Below are 23,555 nucleotides of genomic sequence, written 5' to 3' on the forward strand. Positions count from 1 at the left end.
CCGAACTCTGAAGCTGTAAAATTCTGCTGTGTTGAGGCAAAGCTCATAAGGCAAAATAATATCTTTTATTTGATCATGTGATATAGTTGGGATAAGAAAGCAGGCAAGATTTCAGGGATATAGATTCTCTTTATATTGTGTTGATGTTCTGCTGGGTGAAAATTGAGGACTGAGATAAGCATGGAGTTGTCGAAGGGTGCTCTAGAAGGAAAGCTGTATTTGGACCCCATCTGTCTAGTAAAATACTGAGCATGAGAGACAGATGATGGGTGAAATGCAGCTTTTCACTTCCATACGGTACGAGTCAAACTGGTGTCTGTAGTGGTTGCAGTCATCTCTTATGGTCAGCCGCTCTGCTGATCGTCTGTGGATGTCCGTGGCGTGCAGGTAACCCTGTGGAAGAGCTTTGGTGTCCTTGTAGCAGGAGATGAGCAGAAAGAGCTTCCAGATTGAGCTTGAAAAGAGTCAGAAGAACCTGTTACTGCCTGTGCAGCTCCTCTTCCACAAACAGAGGACTAGTACAAGGACCTCTTTACCGGTAAAGCTTTGAGGAGCTCAGGTTCGGAGCAGCAGCTAGCTGCGGGTGCTCAGCACCGTGCTCCCTGCCTGTGTGACGAGCTTACCAGTACTGAGCTAGGCTGAAGCAGTTCTTCAGGTGCCACCTTAGCGGCTGCAGAGATCGACAAGAACAGTGTTTGCTTTAAAAACATATCTGGGTAGAATAAAGAGAGTGAGGGAGAGGAAAGGATGTTTTTTCCTCTAGGTTTTGATGGCTCCTAAGTTAAATTTAGCTTGGTGCATGGCTTGGAGAAGACACTTGCTGGCTGTGAAGAACGTACAGCTGGGCAGGCCAGCAAGGGTTACGAGAGCTGCTGCTGCATTTGGTTCTCCCTTTGTTTGGGAAAAAACAGACTTGGCTAAGCTTCCCCACCCACCCTGCCCTGTGATTTCCACATCTTTCAGGCTGTATAAATCACAAAGCAGGGAGGCATGTGGCCAGCAACCTTCATTTGTTATTGCTATAAATGTCTTCCCAGCTTTGAGAGTCTGGGAGGCATCTTTTGATTTGTGCCAATATATCTATGGTGAAAAGCTCTCTAGCATAATACTACCTTGTGATGAGCTGGAATGGCTTTTTGCTGCACCTCACCTGGCAGCCCTTCCATATAAAGCTGCTGCTAATTTCTTTTCTTTTTCCCCTAGAAACAGGGTTGGTTGTTTAAAAAGGAAAGAACCCTATAATCTAGGTATCTTCAGGTTGTTTTATTTGGGAGAATAAATGCAGATGGAGGCAAGTATCTCTGATTTAATTTTCCGTATTTCAGGATTTACACTTTTTCAGGGTCCTGCTTTCTTGCAGAGAGGAGAAATGACCAAAAATGGTCCAAAAGGTCCTTGCTCCCTCTTCTTCTAGCACTGAACAGAAGTTCCTCCTCAGTCCTTGCGCTGGGACCATGTTCTGGCCATTTCCGGGCTGCCTGAATTTCTTCTCTGTTTCTGAGCTCTCCCCAGTGTTGCCTTAGGCTTTTTTGTTGTAGGTTGCCATCTCTTCTGTACGTGGCTTTGCTCAAACCCATGCACAGGCTTAAATTCCTGAGCAAACTTGCTGAACTCTGTCAGGGAAGACACATCCTGTGTTTCTAAATGCCCCAAGTTGTTATTATGGCTATATGAACCTGTAGAGGAGCTTAATGATTTTCAGAAATCTCTGAACTGAAAGGTAGTATTTGAAACTATCAGCTTAGTGAAATTTAACCTGACCTATATTGCCAGGAAATTGCTGACTGTGGAGAGATTCTGCACGGCTGGAGGAAGGTGAGGTGACCAGACTTGAATGCATTTTCGGTTTTATTTGCTCCAAAAGTAGCACTTGCTTAATTGTACCTTCAGGCTGAAATCACTTCTTGTGGAGGCCTCTGTTAACTCAAGACTTGGCAGTTTTGAATTTAACAGCAGCTCAGAGGCAAGTTATTCCACTGTGAGTGTGCAATGTGTTTTTTTTCCTTGGGAGAGCTGGTTCTGGCTTCCAATGCTATCTCTCAGCAAGCACAAAGCATCCATGTTGCAGAGCATTTGCTTCTGCAGCCGTGTCAAAAGAAACCCAGATCATGAGCTGGCCTCTTGGTCCACTTTGTCTCCTCGCACGATACTCACTTGGTAGCTGCTGAGTTCATGCAGGGGCCTGTGGGGGTGGTTCCCTTGGGGGTGTTGTTGGAAGTCGTGTTTAATTTGAAACATGCAGTGTAAAATGCCCTACATGTGATGTCCTGTTCTCCTGAGAGGGGAGCATGTCTGAAAATTTGCTAGCTTTTGGTGCAGATCAGACCAGAGAAGGTTGCAGCTGAGCCGTAGTGCACATTTTTATTCCTCGGAGGTATTTGTGTTGACGGATTTATTGTCCAATCCCAGCTTTATGCCGTTAGCCTTTGGCAGTTCATTTTTCTTTATATTAAAACTGGATTGTTTCAGATATTCCAAAATAAGCCACATTTTCATAAATGAAACAGCTGCCTGGTCATTTTTCACAGGGAGAGTGTCCTACTGAGTAGTACTTTTCACCATCTGAAATGCAGAACATAGAAGCGAGCAGGGATGAGGGAGGATGATGGATGATGATATGTTTTTTGTTTTTTAGGCCTTAACATTTATTTTTGTCAGAGGCAAAGTGCGATGAGCACGAAGCCTTACCAATGCCAGTGAGCTCTCTGCATCAGTGGTGTAAGAAATGCATAGAAACTGCTAGCACTGAGGATGAGGTATTTTCTCATCAGCTTGCATGTAAAGAATGGGAATCATCGCTCCTTATTCTCTGTTCATCACTACCAGCTATTAGAAGAGCGGTCGGTGGGGTTAAATAGCCCAGGTCCACTTGTGTATCCTGAACCAGGTAGGTTGAGAACAGCATCTTTTTTCCTCTTTCGTTCCTTACTCAAACTGCCAGGTATTTGTGCAGATTCTCAGTAACCTGCTCTTCAAAAGCCCTCTCTAAAAAAAAGTGCTCTCTGCAGGGTTTTATCTGCCACACACATGCTCCCCTCTTAACTGCCCACTATCTGCTGGGGTTTTTTGTTTTTGTGGTTTCTTTTTCTCCTAAATAAACTTGTCTTCCTCAAGCTCTGCAGAAGAAGTACAGGTGGGAAACCGAGTCACAGAAAGATGGAGGCAGTCTGTGATCTGGGAGATGAGTGAAATTGATAAACATCTTCAGAACAAAACTAAAGTAAAAGCTGCCCACAAAAACGACCGCAGCTAAATCTGTGCAAGATTGCGAGTCGGTCGCCCAGCATCGCTTCCGCAGGAAGCTGGAAATGAAGCTGAACTCGGGTCTCGGCAGTTGTTAGACATGGGCTCTGACCACCAAAACCTCCTTGCTGTCTGGGTTCTTGATCGGAAAGGAAGGCCAAGCAACTCGCTGAAAACCCTGAAATTAAAGGGTGAAGTACTTTAACCTCTGCGTGACTGAGCTGCTCAGTTTGCAATGGGAATTGCAATTCCCTGTTGTATGGGAAAAGGCTTTCCAGGCCTTTTGCACGGTTGTGGTAGTATCGGTCTGATGTGGATGCTTCTCCCAGTCGTTGTCCTTGGGGAGCTTGGCCCTGCGTAATGTAATGTGCCTGTGTCACCACGGGAGCCTTAAGTGCTTCGTGGTGGTGAAAGCTTCATGTGTCAACCAAATCCCAATGCAAATGCGCAGTTTCTCAGCACATCTTGTGAGGTGTTTCACCTCTTTGAAGAAGGCTTTAAGGTGTTTATTCTCATTCTGTTATTTTTAGCATTCACAAGCAGAAGAAAGGATTTTCTTGCAGAAAGTAATATGTAGCAGCTGAAGAAATACTCATTTTTAGCAGCTGCAGACTTCTTTCAAAGAGCATCATTCCTACCCCAAACTCCCAGAGCCAAAGCAGCCTTCTCGCAGCTGATCTGCTCCGTGATGCTGGCTTATCCTTTGCTCTCGAGCTTAATCACTCCCACCTAGGATGGTGGAATTCGGTGCGTTTTGGATGCTTGGAACAAGGATGCTCTCTTCTGAGTTCACCCTTTGCAACTGCTGGCGTGTTTTGGGTCTTCCCCAAAGCTTGTAAATGCTCCTGCAAACATTGCAGTCAGCTTTGTTGTGGTGAGAGTGTTGTGCAGATTGACGGGAGGTTAAGCCATAGGCAGAGACTACGCTGCAAACTGAAGGAGGTGGCTTGTATTTACGGCAGGAAATGATGTATAATTTTAAGGCTGCTTAATTAAAATGTTTTCACTTATTTGGCTGTTCTCCTTAACAGTTTCCTTTTGGTGGAGTTTCTCTGTGCGTTCTTTGGCTTTGCAGCATTTTTTTTTTCCTTGTGGACATATATAGGGATAGAGAGGCTGAACAGGAGAAACATCAGAAAAGGCAGTAGCAGAGTGAGCCAGTGGCCCACCTAATACTATGTTGTGCCGGCTGACATGGAGGAATGTGCCAACTCTTCCGTAATACTTAGCCAGCTGTGTGGTATTAAGCTGTAAAGAAGTTGTGTGGTAGAAGGAATATAAATGACATTCTTCCTGACCTGAGGAAGGCCATTTTAGCCTGGATTTTCTGAGGAGGTACAGTGTCTTGGGAAGTACAATCCAAGGAACGGTGTCCGGATCAGAGACCTCCTCCCCAGGGACCAGTAATGCTCTTCCTCCCCTGTGGTCTCTGATGCCCTCTGTGCTTCACGACCTCTGCTTAATTTGTCTTTTGCTGTTTGCAGCACGTGACCCTTGGTAGAAACAGGTTGTGCTCCGACATGTGGCTGCTGAGTCAACAGGAGAGACGGGGAGGATATTTTAACAGCAGTTTTGAATTCACGGTTCGAGCTGTATTTACTTGCTCTGAGGCAGGGTTTTTTGCATAATGTAGTGAAATCATTTGCAAATGTTCTCAAGGGCCAGCTATTTTTGCTTTTAACACTGTAACAAAGTGTTGTTCTTGCACATCCCCACCAGCCTGCTTTGGCACTGCATTGGGGCTGTTAATTCATATGTGACATGCACCGTTGTAGAGAGGAATCATGAGCCAAGTCTTTCTTGCTGGGATAAGTCCATGGTATTTTCCTGCCCTTGTCCTCATCCTTTCTTTTCCTCCTGCTTGCGGCAACGCAATTCAGAAGTCGGCCTGGTTTGCCTTGGTGCTGGCTCTGTTTCCAAACCTGTGCACATGCGCAGCTTTGCCTTGAAGGTGAGCTTGGAAAGCCAAATGCTCCTCAAGATCGCAGCCCGGATCCTTGGCTCCTGCCTTCTGGCCGTGATTCACAAAACAAAAAGTGCTTGTCTATCTGTAGCAAAGCCTGCTTTAATCCTGTTTTCTAAAGACCAAATATAGCACTCTTTTGAGAGCTGACAATGTAACACTTTTTTTGCAGAGAGCTGACAAGCAAGTTGAGACCAGGCCTCGTGTCTTTTCAGTTTGATGGGAGAGTAGCATCGCTGGTTGTGAAAGTGTTCCAGCCTTGTTTTCCCTGCTCTGCCATGATACTGAGGCCCCTAGGATCCTGCACTGTGTCCTCTCGTGTTATATCCCTGCAGGATGAGGAACCGTGTTGCATCGCTCTCTGCAGCTGGCCTAGCCCGTGGCTCCTCGGGAGCGTGGGCTGCACGGATACCTCTCTTGCAGGGAACAAGAGCGTGCCGCCTGCCGCTGTGCAGCGTGCTGTGGCCTTTCCTCAGAGTGAGCATGTCTGTGCCCTGCCTGCTCTGTGCCCTCCTGCCCATTGCTATGCGAAATCTCACCGTTTCCTCCCTGGCTTCCTTCCCAAACCAGCAGAGATGCTCCAGTGGAAAGGGAGAGGATTCCTTGGCAGCTCTCTGACCTTATTTCATTTCTAGTCTGTGCACGCTCGTAAGTAATCTTTGGGCCGTGTCTGCTGGCTCCTTGATAACAGCTCAAAGCATGATGTGTTGCCCTAAATGATTTACTTTGTCTGCTGGCTTTGTACCTGTGATCTCTAAAACACGCTCCCCCTCCTTCCCCCTTTTTTGTCTAGTTCTGCAACTCTCCTTTCAGCTCGCTGGGCTCTACCTGTGTTCAGCCACTGCATGCGCCTCGTGCCCGCTTCGCTGGGAGCGACTGAGACGGCCTGGGAGGGCACGGAGAGGAGGGTTTTATATTCCACAGACTTCACTCTCCTCCTGCAATGCCATCCCAGTCAGTGGATGTTGTCTGAAGTAATATTTTGAATTTTTTTGCACAGATTCTTTGGCCTGAGAACAGGGAAATGAGCAAGAAGGGAGGAACGCTTGTGAAACGCAGCAGGCAGTGCCCTCTGCGTGTGTGTGTGCACTGCACAGCCGTCCGTCATTCAGCTGTTGACTCAGAGTTATTCTGGTTTTCCAGTGTGTCTGTTCCCTGCTGAGTTACAGCTGCAGATGGTAAAAGTAGGCTTTGCACTCTTCTGACTGCTGCCTTTTCCCAGGTGTCACTTGTTTGCTTTCTTTTGTGGTTTGGTTTGACTCTTAATTTCCTTGGGGATGCTCAATAGATGAAGCGGTTCTCGACGAGTGAATTTTGCTCCAGTTTTCAGGAACTTGCTGTGGATGGGGACGCTAGTGTTTATCTCCATTTGTGTTGCCTCTGACTAAGCCAGAGGATGCTTTCTGAGGAGCACCGTGGTCCGGAGAGGAAGCTCTAGCTAGTACTTCTGTGGGATGTAGCTGCATGGGGTAGGTGCTCTGCAGAGTTACTAGGAGTCTCTGAATACAAATGGGACTGGCTAGAAATGTGGGGGGGGAGGGCGGGGGGGAATGGGGAAGAAAAAGCCCATTGCTTGTAATTATAAAAGGCAGTGGTTAAGTCAGGAAAAGTGATCTGAAAGTAAAAATTGCAGCTCTTGTTCTGGACGTATGAGATTGTGCTAAAGTGGAGGAAGCAGAAAAAAAATCTCATCCTTGATAGAGCATCCGAAGTATCCTCTGGGTTGCATTAAGGTATGACTGCATCTGTTTATCCCTGTGCTGGACTCAGAAATGAGCTGTTTGCTTATCTGTTGTATTTATAGTCAATGTGTTGTGTTTGTATACCACACACACACACACACACACACACACACACACACACACACACACAGTCTGTAAAATGTAAAGGGACTATTATGATTTGTTAAACAACCTTTAACATTATTTTAAGCTTGTAAGTATGTATCAGTGCTAAGGGGGGGGGGGAACAACTTGGAAATTATGCAAAGTGTGCATTAAGCCAGTAGTTTCAAACAAAATAAGTAAACAATTTAATCTCCATTAAACAGGCGCTGCTCTGCGCTTTCCTCCAAACTGCTCGTTGTTTACCAGCTTCTGAGCATCTGAGTGTGTGCGGAGGGAGCACGTCTGTACTGTCTGTCTCGAATCCCGTGTTAGCTGAGAGTGGCTATGGCTCTTATTTATGGATCAGAGGTACTTTGTAGTGTTTCAGTCATCAGGAGCTATGTGCTGGGCACCAGTCGTGTTTGGAAAATAGCACTGGCTTATGGAGGGGCATTAAGATTACATTACTGGTACTCATTTCGGCAGTTTAACGCTTAACGATTAGAAGGCTCCTTGGCCATAGCTTCCCTTTGAGGAGAGCTTGTGGTGGACAAGGTGTTCATTTGGATGCTCTCTTCCCAGGAAGATCTTTCAAAGCTGGATGAAGCTCAACTTAGACTGTGGTGATGGAAGAGCGCTCATAAGCCGTGCGTCTGTCAGAAGCAGCAGGAGCATTCGTGGTAGGCAGGAGAGATCACGGGACAAGAGTTGTGTGGGTAGCTGGAGCTATTTAGACGGGGTAGATCAGAGCCTGGGACGAGGCTGGTGGCCTTGCACCTGCTTTATTGCAGATGGAGCTATTGAATCTTTCACTTGGGTGAGCACAGGGTGTTTTTTGCTGAGTGTCAGGTACAGCATTTCTTAGGAGACTGGCAATGTTGCAGGAGGGCAGAGAGACATCATGTGTCTGGGCCTCTGTCTTCGAAAACCTCTCCCGTGGTCTCTTCCTTTCTTATTTTCTTTTTTCTTTTTCTTCTTTATTTTGGGTGCCCGAAACAGGGCCTGACTTCACCCTTTCTTGAGCCTTTCTGTGGGGGATCAGCAGAGGCCTTGCAAACCAAACCCTCTCCACCGCTCATGGAGCAGAGCAGGGGGGCTTTGGCCTGGGAATGTCCCCGTTCCTTTAATGAGCATCAACTGACCCCTGAAGAGACTGTGCTTGGGGAGAGGGGAAAAAAGAATTGTACTGAAGCCGGATAAACCTCACGTCTGTCCTTAGAGCTTCCCCAGTAACTGGTGCTTTCCTGACCCAGAAAGGTTGTCCGTTGCCTTGGAAGAGGGAAGAGGACTCCAGGGTTTCGCCCTCCCCTGGAGCTCTTGCAGTTAAGTGGGACCCAAGTCAGCTGTGATGGGAAGGACTTCTGGTGGCTTAGCTTGGTTGGGGAAACAGCATCTCTGTGCGTAGTGGACAGATGGCTGTTTTAATATAACAGTTTCTAGACCTCGAGTGTGATCAACATGTGATCTTACAAATGTATTAGTTCTGGGGTCAGTTAAGATTAAGATGGCTTTCTTGGTCCCGAAAGGCTGAGATTTTAACTGTGAAATGCTGTTGTGTCTGCATTTGCAAAATGCAATTGGAGATGTTTATCCTTTGGGGGGCAGTTGCTATGACTACGAAGATATTAATAAAGCAAGAAACAATATATAATAATAAAACTCTCTGTGTTTGTATTCATGAATTCATAGAAATACTGGATGCTGTTGTCCTTTACCATTTTCTTTAAAATAGTAAATGCATACATTATTGCACGACCTATTCATTCTCAGTGTCACTTCATAGGCTATAAAGTATTGTTACATGTAGAAGTCTTTTTACCTTGAAAAGGTATTGCAAACATAGGCAGGACTCTTTTTAAAATGTAAAACTTGCTCTTTGTGCTGTGGTTTTGTTTTTTTTTTTTCCTGATATTTGCTGAATCCCTGCCTGTGGTCTGTGAACTTAACAAAAACTGCAGTTGTTTCTGCGTAGCCTGATGGATGCGCAGATTGACAAACAGGTGTTTTGAGCATCTTCATGGGCTATCTGTGCTGTCGATGAAGGAACTCGGATCGCTTACTGTAAGTTGAAGGATTCAGAGTTTGAAGCTCAAACTTGCTGTCTGTCAGCAGTGAGGATCTGTTAGCTCGAAGAGAAGGTCTCTTTCAGACAGAGTATTTCACGTCCTCCCTTTCTCTCTTCCGTGTCTTCCCAGTTGGAGTTTGCAATGATTAAACTACAGAATACGTTAGGCTGATGGCAATGCAAAACGCTGAGGCCAACTTGTGGAAGTGTCTTGTAATTCTTCTGAACAATAGGGAAAAACATGAAAGTTTCCTTGGCTGAATAACTCAAATTCACATTACCCAGCCTGTTTCCTGGGCAGCTGATCCTAGTGTGCCATGTCATGGGGGGCTGTGTTGTGTGTCGCACAGGTTGTCTCCTCTCCCATGTTAAATCTGTTGCAACTCCAGCTAATGTTCACTTGGAGAGGCAGAAAGAGTAAAACACAAATGTTACTTCTCACTTTTTTTCCATTGGTGCCTTTGGATCCTTGTGTTGGCTCTTGTTCCCTGTCTTAGAGGCAAATAGGCTGTTTCCATCTGTTTCTCATATAAGAAAAAGAAAATCTGGAGTCTTTGGTCCCATCAAAACTCTACCCTGTTTATCTAAATGTATGTACCTGCTCAGTGTTGGTTTGCCAGCGTCGCGCCTTGCATGGGGGCAGGTCAGGGGGTCTTTTGCTGACACAACATGGCAGGGCCAGACGTTTGAGCTGGTGTAACCGGTCAGCATTGTGCATACTGGTGTGAAATGGGAGGGGGATCCTAGTCAAGCTGGTGTTAGCTGGAAAGCAGGTGCAGTCCTCGGCACACAGGGCTAGATGGGGCTGGTGAGCTTCCTTTCCCTGCCAAGGCTTCTCTTGCCAAGTCAGACTCAAATGTTTGCAGCTGTCAGGTGGGAAAACCAAGGCATGAACCTCTGGCTGGAGAGAGAGACCTGCTTGCACAAAGCCAGCGTGACGCTGGTGGTATTTCCTCCAGGGAGAAAGCCACAGAGCAGTGTGCAAGCTAAGGTCGGTGGTGCAAGTCCCCCACCATCCTCTCCTTTTCAGGCTCCCCTGATCTTTGGGAGTGCAGAAGATGTAAAAATGCTCAATATGTTTTCAAGGGCCTTTGGGTGCAGAAGAGCTCTTTTCACCAGAAGAAATGTAAGTTTGGCAGGAAGGGGGCTTTAAGGCGCATGTTGCATTTCCTTAGGGAGCTTGTAGAGTGATTAGCAACAGTGAATTTGAGGCACTGCAATTTAATATTAAAGCTTTGTCCCTATCTCTGACCTGGACAGTCCAATGTGGACTTGCAGGTTGTGTGTGCTCTGTGAAGACTGGGGTAACCATTTGTACTTTGCCCTTTTTCCAGGCAGGGTAGTTCTGAGGCTATAACTCTGTCACTTTGTTCAGGGCTTTACAAAGCAGGGCAAAGATAAAACTTGGAAACAGAAGTTCAGTGGTTGAGACATCAAAACGTGGCAATTTGGAAATCAAAGCTGATAAATGTTACCTGGGCTTTATTGGAATCCGAAGGCACCAGCTCAGACTCTTAAATTCACAAGTGCAGTTTGGGCCAGAGAGAGCGCTCAGGGCAAATCTTCTTGCACGGATGGCTATATCAGGGTCTTAATTTGCCTAAGAGACTGGATGGTTTTTACTATGCTATTTATATCATTCATACATGCTGCCCACTCTCTGTGTTATGAACTGTGCGTGTTCAGCGGCAGAGTCGCGTACCCTTTTGAGCTGTCTGGCAAAGTTGAACCTCAGCGCTCTGAAGGCCATGGGATTTCTTTTCCTGACTGCAGGATGAGGACTGAGACTTGCCTCAGTGAGGAGGAGAGTTGCCCTTAAAAGCTCCTTAGAGAAGAGACCAAGCAATCAGTCTGGTCCAGGCTGGACTGTTTGGAAGTACCTGCTTATATAAAGCTTTAAAAAGTTTTAAACACCAGGGTGAATCCAGGAGGAAGGTGAGGATCTGCTCTGAAATGCACTGAAGTCAGGGGGAGCTGCTCCAATGACTTCAAGGGCAAGAGCCAATCTGTCGGGACAGAAGTGTCTTGTGTGTAGTGGTAATGAAGAAAAGACATTGTGTATTTACTGTTTTATGTGGGGAAAGGAAGACCACTGTGGGTGTGAAACTTCTTCAGTAGCAGCTGCTGCATCTGTGTAATCACTTAAAAGACGTGAATTATTGGCTTTTGTTTGTTTTGAATTAAAAAGTCTTTAATAGCTTTTGCAATCAGCAAGAAAATCAAAACAAGGTTGAACCAAGCCTGATGCTTGGTTTGACTGATTTGGTGTAAAGGCAGGGCCCAAGTCTAGGTATGTGCCAAGCTTGTGGATCCTCGTGTTGTTGGTGTGCTTGAGCTGGTGAAAACCCTTCTGCTGAACCTGGGAACAGTCTTTAAGAGCAAGTCAAAAGCTAAGCCCACCAGTCGGTCTGACTCTGAAGCCCTGATCAGCCATGTGCAGTTCTGCACCGGCATTAGCCGCCTCCTGTACATGTGTTGAGGTGTCAGTTAACATCCCAGAAACGTGTGAACCAGTTTCAGAAGAAGTATCCTCTTTGCACTTTCCACATGCTGCTGCTCCTGGTGTTCTTTCGTAGCCCCAGTAGGATTCAGTTTGACAGTAGTCAGGTGGATCCTCCAAATGAAATCAGAGCGACAGACAACAGAGCTCTTTCCATTCTTGATGGTGTTCTTGACTGTAGAAGATGCATCATGTTGCTTTAAAACTTCTTCACCTTGGGATCCTGGGGAAACTTAAAGGAAGACAGTATAACCTACTGCCTGCAGCTTTTGAGTTAAGAGTCATTCTCTGTTGGGGTCTGAAGAACGGAGAGCGAAGTACCCTTTCCAAAGAAAAATCCTGTGTGAATTTGGGAATAGTCTTTTCTACTCTCTGCTTCATTGCCTGTATATTGTATGTAGTAATACTTGCCTTTGTTTTGCAAACCCTTTCATGCCTATTGATAGGAGTGGGTTTAATAAGACACTTTAGGTGCAAACTTTTGGTATAAATTGATTTTTTTTTTTTTTTTTTAATAGGTATATCACACTGGATCCAAGAGTGATATAGGAAAGCATCCTCCTGCACTACAGGCTCCTGGGAGCAGAAGCTTCCCTGCAAGGCCAGCCTTGAAGATGTGGACTGCCATTGTGTTCTTCCTGCTGATTTCCTTCTGCATATGTGAGAACAGAGTTTCTGTCCTGAAAGAGAGAGGAGCCCGCGTGGTGCGAATCAACAGGCTTACAACAGAAAAGCAATGCAGGCAAGCTTGTAAAGGCCCAGCTGCTTCAGGTGAGGCTGTCACCCTTTAGCAGGAATTCCAGCTGAGTTGTTTCTTCCTTAAAGGTCTCTTCTGCTCCCCTAACAACTATCCTTCTTAACGTCAGTTGTTTACAGGCATTTACAATTATGGCTTCTGTGTGCAGTCCTGTGGTGCTAAATAATTTCTGACAGCTTTAGTTAAATTGAATCCAGAGCAACCATTTCCCAGGGCCTTTCTAGCTTCCGCAAGAAACAGCATGCGTGTGCACTTGGTGCGCACTGGTAGCGTGCAAATGGTGTTAGGTCACTTAACTTACAGGCTGATCGCTCCATGCTGCCAGATGTTCGCAAGTGAACAGCGCTGTAGTAGACAGCTGCGCTGGGTTGAGTAGTCTTTGCTCACTGGTATTTGTGTCCTTCTGCCTTAAAGAAACCAGTTGTTAATTATCCTGCAGCTGAGCCAGTGGTTAAGCAGGACCAGGGAGATTAGCGTCTTCCTCTAGTCTCCCTCTGAGTTGTCTTTAAAAAGCATTAAGCTCTTAAATGAGTCAGAGGTGTTCTTACCAAGGACCCTAACTTACCTAGCCACATGGGAAAGCTTTTAGTACCTACAATGAATCAGACTGCTGTGGTACAGATGAGAATTTAGCTCAGGTGGATGAATGTCTGACATTTCTTTTAGAACTCAGATTGATAAAACATCATCAAGAGGCCTTTTTTAATGCCCAGAGTTTTCAAACCTTGATTTTAAACATGTGGTTTTCCTCTATCCCTTTGCAGTGGAAAGCACCGTGACAAATTAAGCTCCTAGTTTAGGAGGTTAAATATGAATGGGTTTGTCTCCCAGGCACCAGAGCTCAGGAGACTTTAGCTTCTGCTTTTTCAAGTGGTAAGCCATACAGAGATGACATGTTCACACTGACTCTACTGACATTTAGGGTCTATAATACTACATGTTTGTGTCTTCCACCTGAGAATCTGTAAACACTGTGCAAATGCTATCTTAACCTCACAATATCTTTGTGAGGGTCGAAAAGGTGCTATCAGCTGCCTTCTCCAGAGGAGGAAGCTGAGGGGCGTAAGGAAATTAGTTGGGTCAGGGTTGGGAAGGGAGACAGTCCAAGTGCATGCTTCACTCTATTGCTGACTTCAGCTGGTTTTCCATACTCTTCTTGTTCTCTCTTAACTTGGTGTTTCTTGCAGAATGAGTCTAGCTGAGTGTTAGGTGCGGGCAGAGGTGGGTAGGCCTTTAGAATTAAGTGACATGGGCCCCTCTCCAGGAAACAATTTAGAATTAAACCCTGAAGTATAGCCTGTTTTTGAGGTTTTATGTGCCATATTGAACCAGCTGAAGCAGTTTCATTCCTGTGTGTTACTTGGTAGGCAGTCTGATGCACACCGTGGTGTCTGAAGGAAGACTAATAAGATACCAACTCCTCACACAAATATATACCACGTGCTGAGAGATCATCTCGAGAGAAGGGCCTGAAGCCTGAACTTTTTATTAAGAGTGTTTTGGGGTTTTTTTTATGATTAGCTTTAGGTTTTAGATCAGCTTTATGGCTCTCATGCTCAGCTCCTGCCCTCCTCAAATGTATTTATTTTTGTGCCTTTTTGCTATTTCATTACGAATATGAGGCTTGAGAGTCCTAGACATCAGCACTGTGACACCTATGTAACTGTCAGTAAAGGAGCAGTGGTTATTATTTTTAAGGTATTACAGTTTTAAATTCAAGGCCAAGGTTGCATGGGGAGATGTCTTCATAGTTACATTGCTTAGAGGAGTGGAAAAACAACATTCCTAGTTGATTAAACTACCTTTGGTAGATGTAATTCATATCAGCAGAAGACCCTTTGCTGATATAGTATATCTAGCTTAGAGAAGCACTGTAACCCTCACAAGAAGAGCCCCTTTGGCCAGTGCATCCGCATCTCCGATGTGTGCTACAGAAAGGGGGATGGTTGCTGGTCTAGGTATTGCAGCAAAGCCTTCTGACAGCCACACCAGAGGGCAGGATGTACCGTTAAACTAATATAGGGGTACCTGACTTCAGAAGCAGCTTTCTTTCCTTACAGAGACAGGAAGGAGATATCACAGGAAGGAGATGTCACAGTACAACTGTGCCCACGTCATGAGACAGTCTGACACTTCAATTTTTTGCTAGTAAAAGCGGCAAAACTTGCTAGGGCTGACAGCATGGGTACTAAGTCTGTGACTGGTGCACAGTCTAACACAATGGGTTGAAGCCTCCAGATGCTGCTAGGGTAAGTGATATGTGATGGAGAAAGTGCCCTTCTTGGCAAAGAGTCTGGCAATCCATAATTCCCGGATGCCTAATGAGTACAGTGAACCCACATTTGGGAGGTGGGGTGAATTCATCCTCTTCCCTTTGCATCCTCAGCTGTATTCAGAGTTCTCCCAAGCTTTATCTGTGGTGACCAGGCGGGATTTGTAATGGGGACATCTCAGAGAGCAGAGCCACCTCATAGTGTTTTGGGGGCCATCCTGTACCCTTTTGGGAAAATAAAGGGACGATATGACATGTCTGCACAAGCACATATCCTTGCTCCCAGCTTACTGCAAGACACCTGCATATGTTGCAGCCACCTGCTTGTGGGGACTTTTGCTATCCCATTTTGGAAGCCGAGATTTCTTTCCAATAACAGCAGGTTTAAAAATGAAATAAATTTTGCCTCAAGTCCCTGGTGTCTGCCCACATGGTGTCTTTTCAAAATGGCCTGGAATAGCTTTTGTTGTCCCTCCAGTTCCTTTTTTGTTTTCCTCTCCCCCCCCCCCCCCCCCCCCCCGCTCTCTTCTAATTGAAGTGAGCAGAAATGAATGGCTGGGTGGTAAGTGTCTCTCTCGTAATGGAGATACGAGTTGTGGAGCTTCTCTCTGGATTTATGTCGAAGGGAGCACTAGCTGGTTCAACTGTAAAGAGATATTTGGCTGTTTTGGAAAGCAGCTGTGAAATCCTGGGCAGCTGGATACAGTCCTGATGGCAGCAGAACCTGGGGTGCTTTAGCCACACTGACCCGTTATTCTCTTGATCTTTCTGAACTGTCTTAGATATGTAGCCAAACAGAAGAAATGCTGCTGTTCTTTTGTTTTTGCCTTCCCAAGTGAGAAATGACATGATTTACAGTAGATGGCCTGTGGTTCTGCACAAGCATGGCATGGGGCAAGCAGGTGGCATTGGAAATCAGAGCACATCTGAATGTATTCCTTTCTTTTTGAGAAGTGGATTTTGATTTGTTGAGGGCTGCTGGTCTGTCTCCTGCTCTATGCAACTGTTGAAGTTCTTCATTTTATTGCTTTTTGACTTTTAAGTACTAATTCTTAAAGGGTTTGAACGGTTTCAGTCACTTTCTTAACCTTTTTCCAAGCCAGTAAAATTCCACTTTTCTGGTTTCTTTAGGGCTGTCAAGGCAGAATGTAGTTGGTGGTAGAGGGATCTCTCTAAGTTCATAAATTTTCCAGAAGCACTTTTAATAACTGTGGTAATGTAAATGTTTTATTATGAAAAGTTCAAGCTCCCCATAGCTTTAATCCTCAATGAGGGTAATTGCCTTTGTAGATAAGAGCTTTAAATATAGCCATATGTACCACATGTGCATGTACTCTGCCCTTCCTCACATTTCTAACAAAACATAAAAATGAATTTCTCCTGCTATCGTACACTTGGGTCCCCTGTAATCCACTGACGGGTGGCCAGCTGGACACATCTGCTTCATTCCAGACTGATCACTGTTATCTTCTCCTGAGTTTCCTTGTTATAGCACATGTTATTTCCTAGTACCAGAGATTAATTATATGCTGATAAGATACTGCATAGAAACACAGCATAATTTAGGCAGGAAGGGACTTTTTGAAGTCTCTGGTCCCTGCTCACAGCAGAACCAACTTAGATCAGGCTGCTCAATGCCTGATGGAGAGTGTCCACCCTCTCTGGGCCCCAGTCCAGTGTTTGGCCGCCCCAGTGGTAGAAACACTTTCTTCCTTATGTTTAGCTGGAATTTCCTGTGTTGCAACTTGTCTGTTGCCTCTCACCTTATCCCTGTGCACCACCAACAAGAATTGGGCTCCATCTTCTCTCTCCTGTTCCACTGCGTGGCTGGGGACAGCAATGGGATTTCCCCTTCACCTTCTGTTCTTCAGGCTCAACTTCTCTCAGGCTCTTCTTGTCCATCATGTTCTCCAGCCCCGACAACCATCTAGGTTACCTGTGCTGGACTTGCTCCAGCATGTCAATACCTGTTTTCTTTTTTTTTCTCTTGCACTGGGGAGCCCAAAACAAGGCACAGCATTTGAGATATCGTCTCAGCAGTGCTGCTTAGAGGGGAGTTATTCCTTCCCTCAAAGTTTGGTTGCGTGTATGCAGAAACACACTGAAACAAATTAACAAATTAGAAGGGATGCTAGGGAAGGGAGTTTGTGCTGTGATGACTTACATGAGCTGATTTAGCTCACGTTGGGATCTGACATACTAAAAGACCACTTCTGTGATGGCTCCCCTGGCCAATGGTATTGATCAGCACGTGAGGAGTGAATTTCCACCCAACTCCAGGCACTTCGATAAGAGCCATCTCCCATTGAAAGAGATGGGTGTCACCTCAGGTTCAGCTCACTTCCTGTTTTTCTTCTCATTAAGACATTTCAGGTAAATGCAAGCATTTAGATAGGGTCTATCCAAGCTGTAGTGCTCTGTCTCTTTGTCTCTGTGTGAGCAACTTGCTCTCTTTAGGGGGCATTTCTGCCAAGAAGACAGGTAGGGAGTTCTGTGGATGGACTTGAAGCTGCTGTGTTGTTTTCATTGTTTTTCCAATTATTTTCACCAAGTTTGAGGATCAGGATCCTTTAAGGACAGCCTTCCAGCTGTCGGCTTTTTCATTCTTTGGTTTTTCTTGTCGTCACAGCCATGAGGTAGAGCATGCTTAGTATACTGTGTGTAGCAATCCATTTTCTTATTTTGTTTGAAGGAGTGTTCTTTGGTCAGGTATGGTTTTTAGTAACCCTCCTAAGGTAAATTTTATTTTGGCATATGGGATTTTTGGGGTTCAGTTTTGATTAGCACTTATTTGCCCTCTGCTGTCTTTAGGTAATCACCACTGCAATTGGTCCATGCCCTACCAGAACCGCTGTATCCTCTTGCAGTGTCGCCAGCTCAGTGTGTGTCAGGATGCCGGAGAACAAGACATCAAAGATCTGCTTGGAGGTAATGCCACACTTCAGGCCACTGCGAAATCTGAGATCTGGTGCTTTTACCTTAAATGCCTACACTTAGACCCTGGCTAGCTTCCAGATGAGGGTAGATGGGTCATGAAATGCCTGCAGGATGAATCTGTAGCTAGACTCAGTCCGTTGGAAAAATTGCTTTTCTAGCCTTGTTCTGACTCTGGCATTTACATGCGCGTGGTGTGTCTTTGAGTAACCTTTATTGGCCTCTCCATGTTAAAGGCATCGTTCATTTATGCCATTTGCACCCTACATTCTGTCCTTTGGAAAATAAAGGCGTAGCAGATGTGTTTATATTTTTAAGAGAAAGGGAAATGTCTTGGCATTAGTTTTCCTGAGATTGCCAGGACTGCTGTGCCGGAGGCAGGAGACTGCTTGTATAATCGGAGCAGAGTTAGTAGCAATTGCTCATTGTGACTTTCCAGTACCAGAGTCTTCAATTTTAATTAAAAGTGACACAATAGCAAAATGGAACTTGTTGGTAGTTGGGGAATCAATCTTCTGAAGTACATTTCAAAAGCTTGCTCTACACAAGCTTTAAAAACAAAAAGCAAACAAGAAAAAGGACAGAGTTTGTTCGTGGTTTTTGGGTTGGCAAAGGTTTCTCTGGGACTTAGCAGCTAGTCCTGTGATAAGTAGATGGGATTGTCACTAGAAATCGAGATCGCTAGCTCTGAAGGAAATTCTCCTGAAGCATAAAGGTGTAAGTGGAAATTTCCAGTTAATTTTGAGGTGAAGAGTACGAATCTAAGCGTGAAGTCTGTGTTGGTGCTATGTAACCGTACGAGAGCTTGAGGCGTCATCTCAGGAGCTTTCAGAGATCAAACTGGCATTTGTAATGCTGCTTCTGTTGAGAAGATGCTTCTGCGTTCTAGCTCTGTAGATGATCACACCCCTTTTGGGAACTAATTCCCCAGTTGGGCAAATGCCAAAGGTCGCTGGTGTAAAGGGTAACCCAAAAAGTTTTATTGCACGTAAAGGCAGGGGTCTGCATTGTCACTTTCTTGCTGACTTGACGACTGGTTTATTCCAGTCGTACTGCATCTTCTTCAGAATGTCTGTTCTGGTTTGCCTGTGGACATGAGATCAGATTTGGACTTGAAAGCTTTATTAATTCTTCTTTTGAAACTCTTTGGTTTTGTCTTTTTAAAGAAATTGTCCTTAGGAAAACCGACCCATTTCACCACCAAAGGTATCCGGAGCAGATGGAGAAGATGGCGAATGCAATGGTTGACCAACACAATGTAGAAGACCTGCTTTCCTCGACCGGTTGGACTTACAAGATTCACTCAAGGCGGTTGCTTGGGCTTGAAAGTGATGCTAGAGCCACAAACCCAGGAAAAACGACTGAAACCAACGCTACCACCACCACAGTGACTACCAGCGCTGCTGCAGCTGCCACCACAATTGGTACAAATAAAGCTGTCTTGAGTGCAGCTCCTGAAACAAGTGTTAAGGCTACAAATACCCCTGCAGGTTCTGATGGTGTTCTTACTGAAGCCATATCTTCCACTGCCTCTTCTCCTGCTTATGATAACATCACTGCTTCCATATCTAGTAACGTCACCAAGCCTGTGATCACCACTGAAAAATCAGGAAATAGTAGCTCTGGTTCCATATCAGAATCCCCTTCTCCTCCCCTTGCTGTTGCTTCTGGAACAGGTACTCAGATGCCTCCAAAGGAGCAGTTTAACCCAGCTGTCACCACAGCCAGCACTCTCCCCTCTAGTAATGTCACCACTGTTGGAGCTGGCCCAAAGACACTGAGCACAAACACAGCAGCAACCACCCCCATCCCTCAGGATGCCCACACATCGTCTGCTGCTGCTGCTTCTCGTACTGCTGCGCTGACTACTTTGGTGAGTTCATATTCCAGTAATCCGGTACCTGGACACAGTAATCCAGTTACGTCACTAAAGCCAGAGCCAGAAGGAAGTACAGCCACAACATCCTTGAATAAATCGACTTCTTTTCTGGGCTTTACGACAAGTGCAATGGTTTTAACAACTGCACCTGCAACAGAAGCTACAGCTGGACATGAGATGCAGTCTGTGTCTCACATTCCCTCGACTAAGCGTGTGACCACAACTCCAGCAAACGCACCTGAAACAACAGCTTCAGGCCTTGCAGGAACTCGGGACAGAGACAATGAGTATCTTCTCGTTGCTGCTGAGCCTCTCACGCAGTACTTGGTAGACAAAAGTTCGCTTCTTGCAGTGCTTTTATTTGGTACAGTGTTTTTCATAACCGTTGTAGTTCTCTTCCTTATGCAGGCCTATGAGAGCTACAAAAAGAAGGATTACACGCAAGTGGATTACTTGATCAACGGAATGTATGCGGACTCGGAGATGTGAAAGGGTGGGGATAAAACATGGGGCAGAGAGACGGAAAGGAGATTGAAAGCTTGTCTGACTTGTTTTTCTTTCCCATTTGCCTATAAGACAAACTGAAAGTGCTTCCAAATTTACTTCTGGTGCAATTTAGGAGAAATGCCATGTACTGTATTAAGAACAAAAAGTATATATATATATATATTTTTATTCAACTGTGCAACAGGTTGCGGTAGAAAAGTAGTCATTTATAAAACTTTTCCATAATGCAAAATAGCTTTGGCCATTATTTTTCACTGCAAAACGACTGTAACAAGAGGTGAGCTGTCATCCTCTGAGAATGATGTGGCACTTTTTCAACTGTTTACACTGTAAGTTCCTTGTGTTTTGGGTATCATGCGTGCTCCTCTCTGTAAAACAGAACAGAGGGAGCTCTCACCTGTTGCGAAGTGCTTTGAACTCACCAAATAAGATGTGTGCAGTATTGCTACAACAGGGAACTTCCAATCCAGTGTGCACCATGTTTCAGTGTGCTTCCTGCTTGTAAAGAGATCTGTTTACAAGGTGCTGTAAACACTCTGTTTACTGCTAATCCAAGGTGGCTTCTCACCACGGAGCAGATTATTGTGCCTCTGCATTCACGTGATTATTTTTGTATTCACTCAATAAATGGGGCCCTGGAAGGGCATGTCTTGTTGCAATTCTGTTTTCATTGCTGTCCCTGCCAGTTTAGAAGCAAGCAACAGGGATTTCTGGCTTGCGCAAATTAGCTCTACTTTAATGTTTCCAGTACAGAGGCTTTGAAGACAGCGCTGGAAGTGTGGACATGTCACAGAAGATGCTGGTCGTCTTTCAAGTTTGGGCTTCTGTTCTTTGAGACCATAATACTGCAAAGTCGCCCAGGTACGCGGATCCATTCGCCTTAGCGTAGCTTATTAACTTTCATGCATAGACTGTCAGGCTCTTTTCTTTTTTTCTTCTTTTCTTTTCTTTTCAGTACTAGCTCAGAGTTGCTAGTAATTGTAACTAGTTGCAACTATTACACACCCACACCATAGCTGACCTCCTACTAAGATCTGCAGTTGCGAGAGAACAGAAAACACCCAATTCTTGGCAAGTATTCTGCAGTGACTAATGCATCTTATTTGAGTGAAATATAGATATAAATAGCAAAAGGCTGGATCAAGGTGCATTGTATATTTTTTTTGAACCAGATTTGATAGCCTTTATCTTTGCTTTTTCTTCTTTATCAGCCTCAAGATTACATGGGAGCAGGATAATAGGCAAACCGAAGACAAGGAATCATTGGGTTTTGGTTCAGTTATTTATCCCAAATCCCTTGGTTGGTTAGAATTTGGATAGAGTTTTACCGTGGTGGAAGCTACCTTGTAGACTTCTAGTTCATCTTCAAGCTGGAAGTGCTATAAAGACTGCTGCAAATAACACAAGCAGCAGCAGAGGCAAGGGATAGCTCGAAAGAAATGGGTGGGAGGTAGTTTTCTGAATCTCTTCCAATTTACAAGACTTGTTTGTCACTTTTGTGGTTTTGGAGACAATGTTTCAGGAAATGGAGTAGGGGGTATGTAGCTGGAAGGGGCTGAGGAAAGGGAAGAGATTGCTTTAAAAGTGAGCTGACCTGGTTGTCGGCGTTGGGTTGTGTTTTATGGTGCTCTTGCAGTGGCTGCATCCACGTGCCAACAGGTTAGAGCATCTTTCCAGGTAAAAGCATAGTGTGGTTTTGGGAGCCTCCCTCCTTGGAAGACTTGAAGGGTAAGCCACAAAATTCACACCACTTTTCCTGGAGAAAAGTTCATTGGGACTGAAAATTATATACATATATAAATATATATATAAATATATATATATATAGAGAGAGAGAGAGAGGGAGGGAGAGAGAGAGAGGGAGAGAGAGGGAGAGAGAGAGAGAGAGAGATTTATTGTACTGTAAGACTATTTTGGAATTGGTCCATGTTCTCTGTGGCAGGGAATTGAACCTTGATTTCTCCCGTCTTCCAGGAACTGCCCATGTGCAGTGTCTGATGCAACCAGGTGTCGGGAATATCCCTGAGAGCAGCTGAGGAGTTACGCCCTGTTGAGATGCCTGGGACCGTTCACCTCTAAGCACAACTCTTTTAAGCAGATGTCAGGCAGATGCTGCTCTACAACCACAAAGTCCAGAAACTTATCTGTACAATAATAATCTCAGGTTTCGCCTTAATTGCATGACTTAAGCAGGTGAGGTACTAACCGCAGACCTAAGCATGTGGTCTTTGCACTCTACTCCAGATACTGAGATAAGAGCTGACTGCTCAGGTCCCTGCCATCTTCCAAGAGATGGGTGTTACCTCAAATTCAACTCATCTCTCTCTCTTCATTTAGGCATCTCCGATAAATGCATGTAGGTCAGGTGGAGCCGGGCAAGTGCTCTCCGTTTGCACTTTCTCTTGGCTGGTCAAGTGAATTTCTCTCTGTAGGAAATGCCTTCCTGTGAAAAGGTTCAGTGCTGCAGCTCTTCTGCTAGCGGTCCGCAGCAATTCTCTAAAGGCAAACTATGAGCATCAAACTTGTAATTGTTTATCCTGGAAATGGGAGACTTTTGTATGAACTCTCCACTAACTGCTGCTTTGTTTCTTTTGGTCTCCATGGATTTCTTCATAGCAGAAGACCAAAATTTGAACACTGGATTCTGTGGAATGGAGCAGAAGTTTGTGAAGTTGCATTGGTTGTGGGTTCTCCTTTTTGATGCGATATCAGAACCCTGTGCTGATATTTTGGGGAGAGGGGAAAGAGAAAGGGTGCATTATTTAAAAAAAAAAAAGTAAAACAAACAAAAAAACCTGTTTGAGTTTTGTTTAAAACACTTTCCAAAGTGTGTTTGTTTTTATATTTTTTTATATATATATATATATATGTATATATGTGTGTATATATATATATGTGTGTATATATATATGTATATATGTATATTTATAAAAAAAGAAAAAGCTTCAGGAATGATTTGATTCAGGTATGATATAATTACATGGCTGGAATAGGGTTACAACTCTATTTACAAGAGTCTTAGGGAGTTTCTCACGGACACAGTGAGAATGTTACAACTGCATCACAGCTAAAAGAAACCACCACCATAAAAATCTCTGTGGCTTCTCAACAGGTCCTTACAGGAAGGTGAGTGCTCATCAGAAGCTTGTTGCAGTTCCCACAGCCCGCTGTATGTTTACAGCTAGGTCTCCTGCTCAGATACTGGCACAGCCTGTCTTTTTTGTTCTTATTTGTGTTACCACACTTCCAGACGTGGATTACTGTCTCAGCTGAAGTTTTTAGCGCAAGGCTGAGCACCAGCCCATGTCTTGCTTCTCAGTGCATTTCTGCACACAAGGCAGAGATCTTTGCACTTCCCGTAATGGTGTTTAAAGTGCAGTGCCAGGTAGAGAAATTGCAGGCAGGCTCTGCTTTGGGTCTCAGTGGTTTTGTCTCAAACTAGCCCAGTGTATGCAATAAAAACAAAACAAAATGGGGGGGGGGGGGGAAGGGGGGGAATATTGGGCTGGAGTCTGGCCTCTGAAAGTGAAGCTGTGTTTTCTGGCTTATGCATTGAAACCAGTAGTAAAGCTTTGCTGGTTCTGTGATGCTTTTGCGTGTGGCTACTCA

The 23,555-nt window shown here is 44.9% G+C and overlaps 1 protein-coding gene across 10 annotated transcripts in view; it reads left to right on the forward strand.

Moving 5' to 3' along the window:
- The window catches only part of C5H11orf24 (chromosome 5 C11orf24 homolog), a 37,259-nt gene extending 16,654 nt beyond the window's left edge, over window positions 1–20,605 (forward strand). For 9 of the 10 annotated variants that reach the window (XM_026108087.2, XM_064513226.1, XM_064513225.1 and 6 more), the window contains 3 exons: window positions 12,116–12,368; window positions 17,438–17,554; window positions 18,727–20,605. In XM_026108087.2, coding sequence (XP_025963872.2) covers window positions 12,212–12,368; window positions 17,438–17,554; window positions 18,727–19,928 — 1,476 coding nt within the window. In that variant the 5' untranslated portion in view covers window positions 12,116–12,211 and the 3' untranslated portion in view covers window positions 19,929–20,605. The remainder of the gene's footprint in view (window positions 1–12,115; window positions 12,369–17,437; window positions 17,555–18,726) is intronic. The other variant, XM_064513231.1, reaches the window with a different exon arrangement.
- Window positions 20,606–23,555: the final 2,950 nt, after the last annotated feature.

Source organism: Dromaius novaehollandiae, chromosome 5 (assembly GCF_036370855.1).
Source record: "Dromaius novaehollandiae isolate bDroNov1 chromosome 5, bDroNov1.hap1, whole genome shotgun sequence".
In the NCBI taxonomy this organism is placed as follows: domain Eukaryota; kingdom Metazoa; phylum Chordata; class Aves; order Casuariiformes; family Dromaiidae; genus Dromaius; species Dromaius novaehollandiae.